Source organism: Podarcis vaucheri (assembly GCF_965113315.1).
Source record: "Podarcis vaucheri genome assembly, chromosome: Z".
NCBI lineage: Eukaryota > Metazoa > Chordata > Lepidosauria > Squamata > Lacertidae > Podarcis > Podarcis vaucheri.
Window position 1 is genome coordinate 39,073,894 of NC_138758.1, and position 12,161 is coordinate 39,086,054.

The following is a 12,161-nucleotide window of genomic DNA, read 5'->3' on the forward strand; positions in this document are numbered from 1 at the left end:
TTTATCCCATGTGCACTCCTGCAACCTCTTCCTCCATGGAATGGCAGCAAGCGCAACAGCTGTCTCTTATTACTATCCTGAAAACCCTGGGAAGATAGGAATAGGGTGCAACAGATCCAAAGTCACCCAAAGACGTTCCATGTCTGGATTTGAACCCAAATCCAAAGGCCACTCTCTAAACCACCACCATTTAGGCACATTAAGAGATGTATATAAATTTGACTCAGAGTAGACCCACTGAAATTAACTGACCAAAGTTAGTCACTGCAGGGTGTTGAACTAGATTTCCCCCAGGGTCTCTTCCAAATCTACAATTCTATGATTCTACGTACATCAATTTCAATGGGTCCACTGTTGGATATTGTCCAATGTTTTGGGTCCTAGTTATGTCTGATGTAGTTTTATCTTAACCAGTTAACTGTGTTTTATTTCAAAAATTACACATCCCTTACATGGGAGTAAAGAAAGCTGCCTATTAGCATGCAACACCACGGGTCCATCTAGCTCAGTATTGTCCACCTATGAGCATCAGCTCTCCAAGGTTTCAGGAAGGAGAAATTCCCAGCCCTTCCTGAAGCACTGAACCTGGGACCTTCTGCATGGAAGTCAGATGCCCAATGCCCCTTTCAGTAACCCTAGGGCTGCCTGTGGCCCTCACATTCCTTTAGATGCTATGGGGGTAAAAGAGAGATAGAGAAAAGGGGTTAAAAGAGAGGGGGTTGTCCAACCTATTTTTTGGATTTGGTTACCCCCCCTTCCCACCTTTGATTCTAGCCCTGTGCAGCACTGGTATTCAGTCCCCCTGCCCTGACAGAAAAAAGGCTACTCACCCCTGCCCCTAAGCTAATCTCAAATGCTTGTCAGTACACAGGCTGATTGACAGCCTGCTTTTCATAGCACCTGTAATTCATCTACTTTTAAAAAACCCAAAACAGATCTGGTTTGGGGTGAAGAATTTCCCCAACCTCCACTGCCTATTAAGCTAAAAAAAACAGCCCAAAAACTAGTTCCATGGCCCTATTTCCATATGAAGACAATAACAGTCTTGCTGGCAAATAATACACAGATGGAGCTATATTCTAAATATAGAGGAGTAAAAGAGGCTTTAAACACAAACAAAGGCAGGGGGGAGACAGAGAGGGAGAGACAGAAGAAAAGGGAAGTCTGCAAGTTAATAGTCAGGACAGCAGCAGGCAGAAACTCTGAAAGCAGAGGGAAAATGCCATCAAGTGGGGTCAGGAAGAGTCAAAAGGTCAGACAAGAGTCAAAAGGTTACTGCCTTCCAAATCCAATAAAATCAATTCTGGTCCTGCATACTGTGATCAATAAGCCTTTCATCAATTAGGGGACCAAGAGAGAGCAGCTCTTTAAAACCAACACATAATTATGTACAAGCGACTCCCCACTTATGCAGGGATTACGTAAATGCTTGTAAATAAGGAGCTTCATCAGAGTGGGGAAATAAGGCGATTTCTTCTTCTTTTACAACAAAAATGGTTCAGAGCTCTTCGGAACCCTGCCTAATAAAAAGCAACCCATACTGTACCTTTGCCTCAAGATCGCCAGAAAGGGCAGGGAACAGCTCGCTTGAGCCCACTGTAATACAGCTTCTTGCCCAACAACTGTTGAATAGGGTAGAGCAGGAAGCAGCAAGAGCTTCCGTGCGCCATTTTGGAGCCCATAAGTCCTTTACTCTTTTTTTTAGCCTTTAAAGCCTCTTTGTGCTCTGGGGAGGGTATCCTTTCAAGCCACAAGGACTTTCCAGCTCTCTCCAGCCATTTCCAGATTTGAATTGATTTGAACTGATTGATTTCCCAGCACTCGCACAGTCGCGTGTGAGTCAATTGCATGTAACTGGGAAGATGCCTGTATTGTTAGGCAAACTGAGCTAATTCCATGGGGGCAGTGGGAGAAAAAGTCAAAAGTTTTTTGGCATCAAAGCAGATGATCTCAACAACTCCTCCTGCCTACGACTCAAGTGATGGGCCTGGAGATGTCCACAAAGCCCATCACTGATTGGTTACTGCACCGGCTGTGCATGCAAAGGGTCTTCAGATTCAATCCCAAGGATCTGCAGAAAGGACTGAGAAAGAGTCATGCCCAAAATCTTGGAGAGCTCTTGCCAATCAGCACAGACTGAGGGTGGAGAAATCTGTGGCCCTACAATGGATGTTGGATTCCAGCTCTCATCAGTCCAAGTCAGTGTGGTCAATAGTCATGGATGATGGGAGTAGGGTCACATTTATGCCATACATTTAAAGTAATTGAATAATAATTGTTTCCCTCAAGGAATTACGGGAGCTGCGGTTTGTTCAGGGCTGCGGAGAGTTGTCAGGAGACCCCGCTATTCCACTACCAGAGCTACCATTCTCAGAGTGGCTTCACAATAAATCCCGCTTCACAGGAAAAGTTGGGAACTGTAGCTCTGGGAGGGGAATAAGGTGTCTCCTAACAACTCTTGACACCCTTAATAAGTTATATGTCTCAGAATTCCTTGGGAGAAGCCATAACTCTTCAAAGTGTTACCATAGTGCTTGAAATGTATCATGTGAATGTGGCCCTGGAATCAGACATCATCTGGAGGACCACCTCTGGCACAGACGATACTGACCTAGATACATGTGCACATGTGTTTTTATTCTGTCTGACAATTGTGTAACACACTGTGCCGGGATGCAGAGGAGGAGAAGGAGGAATCTAGAGCCTGACCACCCAGCTTGAGATGGAATGTTTTTTGCATTCCTGGCAAGGTTGGCTGGGCCCACATCATCACATCAAGCAGGTGGTTTTTGATAGCCCAGCTGCTGAATTTCACAGTAAGTTGCGCTTCAATTTAAAAGCACAAGGCGCATACTAGACCCAAGGGGGAAATCTTAGATTCCTTTTTTTGAAAAGCACAAGTGTGCCTTCACCGAGTCACCTTTTAGAAAGAAAATTAAAAGGAACAGGCAAGCCAAAGGAATAGACCCTTAATATAAACCGAACATAAAGGTGCATTGCCAGAAGGATATAGACATTTGACTCCGATATCAAGCGTCAAGCCAGGCCCAGGGAGACAATAGTTCAAATCCCTGCTTCTGCAATTTGTTTGGGAAAGTTCTCTATTTGTTACATATTTGGGTGCTTCTTAAGATATCATAATCAAATGATGGTCTCTGAGAGCAAGGATGAGGTTTTCATCCACATTTGGATACAACTGGGTGCCGTTTTGAATCAACATGGCAGGCTGGACCTCTCAAAAACTTCACTGATTTCAAAACTGAATGTTTTTTGGTCTTCTTAGAATTCCCAAGTGACACCAGGTACTGGCCTCCTAAGAAACTTCAGTGAATGATTATCTTGGGCCAGTCACTATTTCCCAATGTCACCTACCTCACAAGGTTGTCATGAGGGTTAAGGGGGGAGTGAGGGTGAAGAATCATTAGATGGCATGCTGAGTTCCTTGGAAAACAGGTGGGATAGCAGGATTAATAAACTGTGGGTAATGCAAATGTAAAAATAAATAAATTCTACAGTCTAGAAGATACTTCAAATTTTGCTTTAGAAAAACTGGATTCCACAAACTGCATGCATTTAAATGCATTAATTAGTAGCCCTGGACCATCACAGTCCAGCATCCTGTTCTTACAGTGGCCAATCAGATTCCTCTAGGAAGCCCACAAGCAGGACACAAGGGCAGTCTCATTCTCTCACTATGTTCCCCAACAATTGATATTGAGTACCAGTGTGGTATAGTGGTTACAGCGCTGGACTAGGACCTGGTGGGAGACCCTAGTTCAAATCCCCACTCAGCCATGAGGCTCACCAGGGGACCTTGGGCCAGTCACTGCCTCTCAGCCTAACCTACCTCACAGGGTTGTTGTGAGGATAAAATGGGGAGGAAGAGAACTATGTATGCCACATTAAGCTCCTTGGAGGAAAGGTGGGATATAAACGCCAAAAAAAGGGGGGGTTGGAAGGCATTAGAGGCAAAAAGGGCAATCTAGGCTACTCTAAGCCATGCCCACAAGACAAAGTGGTGGTTACCTTGCTGAACAGGAGTGTTTTGTGCTATGACAGAGCCCACTAGCTTACCTGGGGGAATTTGCGTTTGATCGAAGTCAGCGCTCCTTCTGGAAGTTTGGCCAGCTCAGAATCACGAACGGCGTGTACTGTTGTTGCCCTGGGCTGGTGGGTTAAGGCTTCAACCTAAGATAGAGAGAAGAGAAAGTTGCTGCTGAGATGGCACTGGTAATCGCCGTAGTGCTGCTGTGGTACCAGCAACTGCCATAGCACTGCCAAACCAAAACATAGCACAAAGCAGGGGTAACCTCTGCTTCTAGGTGAACTTGTTCAGTTCTCTGTTTTCATTTGCCCCATCTTTGATTGATTTCATAAGAGAGAAGGAAGTGAAGTTTTGTTTGATTTCAGTAATATGCACAGCCCTATCCTACCTCCCAAGCCCAAAGTATTCAAACAGTGTATTGAAGGGGGGGGGCTTACTTAAGTAATTCTTTCTTAATAAACCAATGCTCCTCTTTCCTAAAAGAGTAATCCTGCCTGCTGTCTTCTGACATAGTTCACTGCCCTGGGCTTGCCTCTTTCCCATCAGCCTCTGCAGGGAAATGGGTAATTGAGCCCAGTCATGACATCAAGTATAAGAATTGCTCCCCATCCTGAGATGCAGCAGAATTGCCTAGAGCAGGGTTTCCCAAACTTGGGTCTCTAGTTATTTTTGAACTACAACTCCCATCATCCCTAGCTAGCAGGACCAGTGGTCAGAGATGAAGGGAACTATATTTTTTTTTTTAAAAAAATGATATTTATTAAAGGTTTAGAAATTACAAAAAAGACAACAAAAAATTTAACAGGACATACATTACAATACATAAAAAGAAAAACACAGAAAAACAATACAACAGTACAACAAAAAGAAACAATAACACTAAAACACAGATCCAATATTCCCTATCTTTACCTTTCATCTGCTTGTTTAATCGACCTCCTCGCACCTACCTTCTTTGTATTCTAGTTCAATTAATTGTTTCAGCAAATTCTTCCCATCTTTCTCACAGAGATGAAGGGAACTATAGTCCAAAAACAGCTGGAGACCCAAGTCTGGAAAACCCTGGCCTAGAGGAAACTTCCTATTGAGTCCCTCTGAGTCACTGCTCCTTCAAAAATTGGGAGGCAATTTACAAAAATAAAATAAGTACTGTAAAGAACTTTTGGATTCACACAAAAATGCAAGGATGGCTCCTCTGAGTGCAGAGTTCTTCCTGTTTCATACGAGAAGAGACCTGCTGGATCACACCAAAAAGGTCCATCCAGTAAGCATCCTGATTCCTATAATAGCCACCCAACTCAGAAGCGCCCTGGCAATGCACTCCTGCTGTCGCTCCCTCTCCCAACACGTCTGGTGTTTAGGCTGCCTGCCTCTGGACATGAATACTGCCTACAGCCATTGTGATTAATACTCACTGATGGACTGTTCCTCCTTTGTCTAATCTCTGCTTCAAAGCCACGGGTCACCCCACATCTGAGGGCAGCAAACTCCATACATTTATTTTGCACTATAAGATGTCACTTCTTTTGGCTGTCTTGAATCCTTCTTCTCATCACATTTCATAGGGTAACTCTTTCACGGGATAGGGCTATAGCTGAGGGGTAAAACACCTGCTTTGCAAGCAAAATGTCCCAGGTTCAATCCTTAGCAGCACCAGAGAGTGCTGCCAGTCAGTGCAGACAATATTGAGATAGATGGACCAATGAGGTTCTGACTCAGTATAGAAGTGGTTTCCTGTGCATTTTATCATTATGGGAGAAATTTCTCTGTACACTTCCTACATACCATGCACAATTTCTACAGGTAAACCATCTCGAATGTAAGAGCAAAGTGTGACTTTGGAAGCTGAACTGAGATGGGAGAACCCTCCACATGCATGTGAGTATCCTTCAACTATCAGAAGTTTGGAAAGCAATGCCCTAAACCACAGGTCTTCAACTGATCAGGATGCGCTAGGGCCTGTGGCCTGATCCAAGCTGGGTCAAAACAGAAGTACTGCCACCGTGCAAATATATGGTCAAAGATTAAGAAATGGGTCCCCAAATGCGTTCCTGGGTTAACAGTGGGTCCTGGGTCTGAGAAGGCTGAAGATACTTGCCTGAAACCGCAGGAAACTGTATGTTCTGAAGTTAGGAGAAACAAGATGGAGCAGGAATACTAGCCCCTGGGGCGGCTGGAGAGGGCTTTGATTAGTTGATAGGGGAAGTGGGCTGGACAGGAGGTGGTTATGACTGAACCAAAGTGTGAAGCATTGTCACTTAGAACCTGGCACCACCTTTGCAGATGACAGCAGACTCATCCACCCTGACAGAGAAGACACTTGCAAGAACAACATTATTGAAAGGTGAGAGTCTCATTATTGAGAACCTCTTCGTCTTTAAAAACTTGGTGGAAAGAGGGATGGAACTTGATGGGACATTTTGTTTCACTTTTGTCCAGTTCTGAACTTCTTGCCCTGCTTCTGAATCATGACTATGTCTGCCGCTGAACCTACACCATTACGTTCCTGAATAAAGATCTATTTCTTACTCACAAGAGCTTCTGTTTGACAGGAGCCAGCAGAACTGCCTAATTCACCTCACATTTGGGGAGGCCTCTCTTCTTCAAAAGGTCTTCAAGAACCCAACATTTAGATCAAATGGATCAATGCTGTTTTTTTTAAGGAAATGAAGAGATGTGGCCATGCCTTCTTTCGACAAAAAAATGGCGCTCCCACTGCCTGTTTATCACTTTCAAACCTAGGAACAGAGTGAGTCATCATTTAATGAGACCTCGTGCTAAGTGAAGTGACATTGCTCCCTGCCCTGAGGGAAGCGCTGACATTTTCCAGTGCCGGAACCTGACCTGGCTTTTGGTGGCAGGCTGCCCCATGAGAAGCGGTAGCAGCCCAGAAAGAATGGAGAGAAAGAACACTTGAGCCAGTCCAGCGCTTAGCAACTAATGGATTCTGTTAAGTGAATGGACGTCACTTGCCATTTGGGTCTGTTTACCCTGTTCCAACAGGAGATGAAGACTAATTTGATTTATTATATACATACACTATTTCAAAATCCTAATCCAGCCTTCGCCCACTTGGTCCTCCCCAGTTGTATACGCATTTCGTCCTCAAAAATGACCCCCACAACTTTCTTGCATTAAAAACCTCGGCACAGAACCATATTCTGAGTGGCCACAGCCTACACTGATTCTCACACTAACACTCTAGTAGTAGTATTTTGCACACCTGTGGAATTCTGACAGGGGCAGCAAGACCAGATGTTGTTGCCCAGCCAGTGCAGCTGATGGTCAGGGATGATGGGAGCTGGCAGTCCAACAACATCTGAAGGAACACAGAAATTCCCCACCTGTCCTTCTCCTTCCTTGGAGGTTTTTTAAGCAGAGGTTTGACGGTCATCTGCCATGGATGCTTTAGTTGAGATTCCTGCATTGCAGGGGGTTGGATGAGATGACCTGAAGGATCCCTTCCAACTTTACAATTCTATGATTCTCCATTGAAATCAGGATGACAATGGACAAAGAGGATGAATTTGGAAGCAATTTTTAAAAATATAAAAAGCCCTAAAAACAAATCTGTTCTTTGGATAGCAGGGGCACAACTTTTGCAACTGCCTATAGTATCAACTCTGCTCATTGCTCAGCAATCTTGGGTGCCAAGCCAAAAACAGAATGATAAATATATATTTTTAAACAGGCACACAGAGGGTTGAGCTAATCTCCCCATCCTTTCATGAATAAGATAATTTGATTGTCTGAGCTACTGGTCCTGCTTGGATTTCATCAGAAATTTGAAAAAAATGAATTAATACCACAATTAGTTTATCATGGATTGAATTGGAATCATAGATTATCTCTAAGGCTGTACACCTTAAAAACTTATTTTTTAAAAAAAAGGTAAGATCAGCAAACTAGTCCGCTAAAGGATCAGCTGATTAACCAGCAGGGACAACTCTTCATTAGCAACGTTCTATTGTATACTGATGGCTATATTAGTTCTTGGCCATTACTGGAAAAAATGATTAAAATTTTTAAAAAAATCTCTCTAAAATTAGAAGTAGCTTGTGCTTATCTTAATGTTCTCCCACATTTCTCAAAAGTACCATCTCTACTGAAGTTCTGGCTTTATGCTAGTTTATTTAGACTACAGAAATAAAACCAATCAGTTACAAATTCTTTAAATCAGCTAATAGCCCTCCCTGCTTCTTGAATAGTGAAAAACATTGTCAAATTTTTGAGATAATTAGCTAACAGATGTAGAAAAGCATATTCACGCCTTCTGCTTTTAGCTTTATCTAGATTTTGTGATGCTTTAACTGACCCTCAGGGTGAGAGCTGCTACTGTGATTGCTGTAATAACAAAGTATGGTTGATCCAACTTTTGTATCAGTTTATGAGATACAAGCTCATCAAATGTTTTATACATTGTACATTCGCACTTCTGTTGGGATGTCATAGTTCTAAACTGAAGCTAATTTGATCATCTTGTATCTGCTATACCAGAAGCCAGCAAGAGGACAATTCCCAAAGTCGTTTTAACTGTCAATCCCTCTTTCCTGGGAGCTCTTGGAATTATAACTCTGTGAGGGGTATAGGAATCTCCTAACACTCTCACCACCCCCAAAAACAAAGGCACTTTAAATGTATGGTGTGAATATGGCCCAAGAGAGGTGATTTCAGAAATGATATAAAAACAGTAATCGGATGAGAGGTACATGCTTTAATTTAACCATTAAAAAAACCAAAAACATTCCACAGCCTGGTTCCAATGAACTACTTTAGACCCAAACTGTGCTGACTCAAACTTAATTCTTAAATCCCACTTCAGTGGCAGCAGTGGAAAAAAGCTCCGCTGGATGAGCTAAGGAACCTCATCTTCAGGGCATAGACCTAGCAGTGTGGATCTTTGCATTCTGGCCAAAACAAGTTTGAATGGCCTAATCTGCCAGTTCTTGCTCTCTCTGTGCTGTCCCATCATGCTAATATTTATGAGTTGAATTAACCAGAATGTTTAGAGCAGGCTATAATACTCCTCTATCTCTTGAAGCGTAAAATGAAATTCACTGCCTCACAAGCTGGCTCAATGCAGTACTTGCTAATTTAATTTAATCTTTGTGGCAGTTTATCACCAGCTCCTGGGCTGAATACTGCTCTGGAAGTGCCTTTCAAACCTTTTGTTTTCCTTCAGAGTTTGCTGTCAGGGACAGCAGTACTTTGCGCTTTGAAATTATATGAATTTTACACACATACACACCAAAATTCCACAGCAGTATACGATAAATTCCGCAGCCCGCTAAAGCAAAAGAAAAATCGCCATCCCTGCTTCCAGTGCATAATTAATTCTGCTGCCAGCAGAGTTGAGGCATTTAAAAGATCATGACGCATTATAAAGATTGCACACCTCTTGTTGGAACAGATATTATAGCCAGAATGTCAGGCTTGAGCTTGTTATTTTTGAAAAGGGGTTATTAAGATGTAAGAAGCATGCCTTTTTTTAAAAAAACCAAAGTTTTATTGTAGATTCCAGCAGCCAAGCAACATTAATTGGATATATCTCTAGAAGCCTAATGCACATCTGAGAACACAGGCAATAAGAGGTATGATTTTAAAATATAAAATAAGAATGTTTTAAAACCATGCAGAAAGCCACAGGTTCAATCTCCAGCATCTCTAGGTAGTGATGGGAGAGATCCTGTCTGAAACCCTGGAGAGCAATTGCCAAGTCAGCACTACGGGGCAAGATGGGCCAACTCAATATAAGGCAGCTTCTATTGTTCCTACAAACAAAATGGAGACTTCACTCTTACAACCCAAAGAGGTTCACCTCTAGAACGCAAAAGAGGAAGGCTATTACTTGGCACAAGCCCTGAGTTTCTTTATGTCACTGTTCTGGGAATGTCTGATTGGAGAAGAAAAGCCCGGAACAGCAAGCCATGCAGTGATACAACGAGCAGCCTCCTCTCAAGGCAGATTACTCAACTGCCCATTTGTTCTGGAAATGACTGAATGTTCCAATTGTACAAGATGCAAAACTACCCATTCGTGCTCAGCCAAGGTCAGTGGTCAGGGATGATGAGCACTGTAGCCCAGCAACAACTGGAGGGCCACAGATTCCCCATCATTGTTGGGGGCTGGTCAGGTGGCCCAAAGGGAACCAATAGGATTCCATTTGGCTTTATAAAGCTGGATAGGCTCCTCAGCCTGAACAACTCATTCCTTAGGGAAAGGCCAAGCTGCTTAGGCTCCTACTGCAACCTGCTGCCTCCAGCACCATCAACAACTCAGAAAATGGGTTTGGTTCAAACAGGTCTCAATCTCAATCTAATTCACAAGCCAGGAGGAACTTACCACGCCAATCAGGTCACCGCGGCCATATTCCCCCGTCAGCTGCTTCTTCCCATCATCCATCCTGATGACAGAGCGGAGCCGCCCGTTCAGCACAATGTAGGTGCAATCTGAGTTGTCCCCTTGCCTGTGGAAGGACACACCAGTTACAGGAGGGAAAGACCCTAAAAGCACAATCTCCATTTCTGGCCTGATTACTGGCAGGCCCAGAGCAGTCTAGGTCTATGGAATATTCAATAGACTGGGCCAGAAAAGCCACAGGAAGCTAACCTGCAGGGACTGTACTGCTTTTGACCACTGCGTGTTTGTGTCACTTTTCTACCTCCTCCTATTTTTGTTTAAAAACATACATGGGAGTATTTGAACTCCCTGCACATGGAAAACCTGGATGTCAGAGAAAAGACCCAGGCAGAATCCTACAAACAGACTAGCTTTCCACGCACAAGTTTATTTTAATTTACAATTTTTATTACAATTCCCTTAAATGCACAAAATGCAAAAGGCTTGAAAACAAGAGCAACAAAAATAAGCCAAAACTAATGCACCTTTTGGCATTCAGCATATCCCTAGGCAAATTTGCTCAAGAGGTTTTAAATCAAGGAAGTATTTCAATACATGCTTGTGTTCACAGCAGTCCCCTCTCTATAGACTTTCATGTGGAAATGCTCCTATTCTGCACAGCTTTCCCCCACATCTACCCTATTGCCTCCTGCAAGGGACAGAAAAGCTTGACCGCTTGGTAGGTTCCCCCATTTTGCAGGGGGAGGGGGCAAAGGGGTACACAAGCTTTCCATTTTGCATGCACCCTACCTATAAACAGCCCGTCCCGCTTCTACTTCCATCCAATCCAGAGCAAAGTCGATTTGCCTCACAAAAGATGACATCCGCTTCACAACTGTATGAGCCACACCCAACACGACAGTGGGTTGCTCCCGCATTATCCTGAAAGGCAAGGTCTGGCAGTTAGGAAGTGCTGGGCCTCAGAGGGCACAGAGATGGCTAACTGCACCATTTGCCGAGGAAGGAAGGGAGGGTGGGAGGGAGGGAGGGAAGAGAAGGAAGGTCCAAAAACCCAGTCCAAAACTCTTCTGTTAGCTTTGTTGGGTAATTTGATTCCACTATTCACCCACCCCTCAAAAAGTTAAACTCTGGCAGAGTCACCCTGACTTCTGTTTGCTGGATTGCTTGGGAGGCAAGTGCATTCTGAACCGTTTTGGAAAGGGCTACGTTTATTTTCCTTTCCTTTCCCTGTTATTACTCTGCTTTTCAAACTGAATGGGGCCCTTAAGGCAGATGCAGTAATAAAATATTTAAAAAAACAAGAAGTGTTTTGTTTTGTTTTTTTAAGGTCAAGCATACAGAGTGGAATGAGAAACCAGCCAACAAACATTTCAAATAATCAGGGGCTTGTTTTATCCTTTTAAGTATGCTTGTCTCAAATTTCACTCTGTTACAACCCATTTATATTAATTGGAAAAGCAAAAAAGGGTTGCGACCTGTAAGGTTGTAAACATACACATACTAGAAAACAAGGCAGCAGCATCATTTACCACAGGAGATATGGGAAGAGCCACAGCTCAGTGACAGAGGATCCATTTTGAATTCAGAAGTTACCAGGTTTGATTCCCAGCATCTTCAGACAGGACTGGGAGAGACTTTCTTGGAGAGCTGCTACCACTACAGGTCAGGGTAGATAATACTGAGCTAGACATACTGATGGTCTGACTCCATACAAGTCAGCTTCCTTTCATGGCCACTGGCTACTAAGAGACTTGGG

The 12,161-nt window shown here is 43.4% G+C and overlaps 1 protein-coding gene across 1 annotated transcript in view; it reads right to left on the bottom strand.

Annotated features, from left to right (window-relative positions):
- Nucleotides 1-12,161, bottom strand: part of LOC309523895 (patatin-like phospholipase domain-containing protein 7) — an 87,818-nt gene that overhangs the window by 36,182 nt on the left and 39,475 nt on the right. Inside the window, exons 25-27 of the mRNA XM_082208121.1 lie at nt 11,195-11,326; nt 10,388-10,511; nt 4,075-4,188 (exon numbers count right to left, since the gene is read on the bottom strand). Coding sequence (XP_082064247.1) covers nt 4,075-4,188; nt 10,388-10,511; nt 11,195-11,326 — 370 coding nt within the window. The remainder of the gene's footprint in view (nt 1-4,074; nt 4,189-10,387; nt 10,512-11,194; nt 11,327-12,161) is intronic.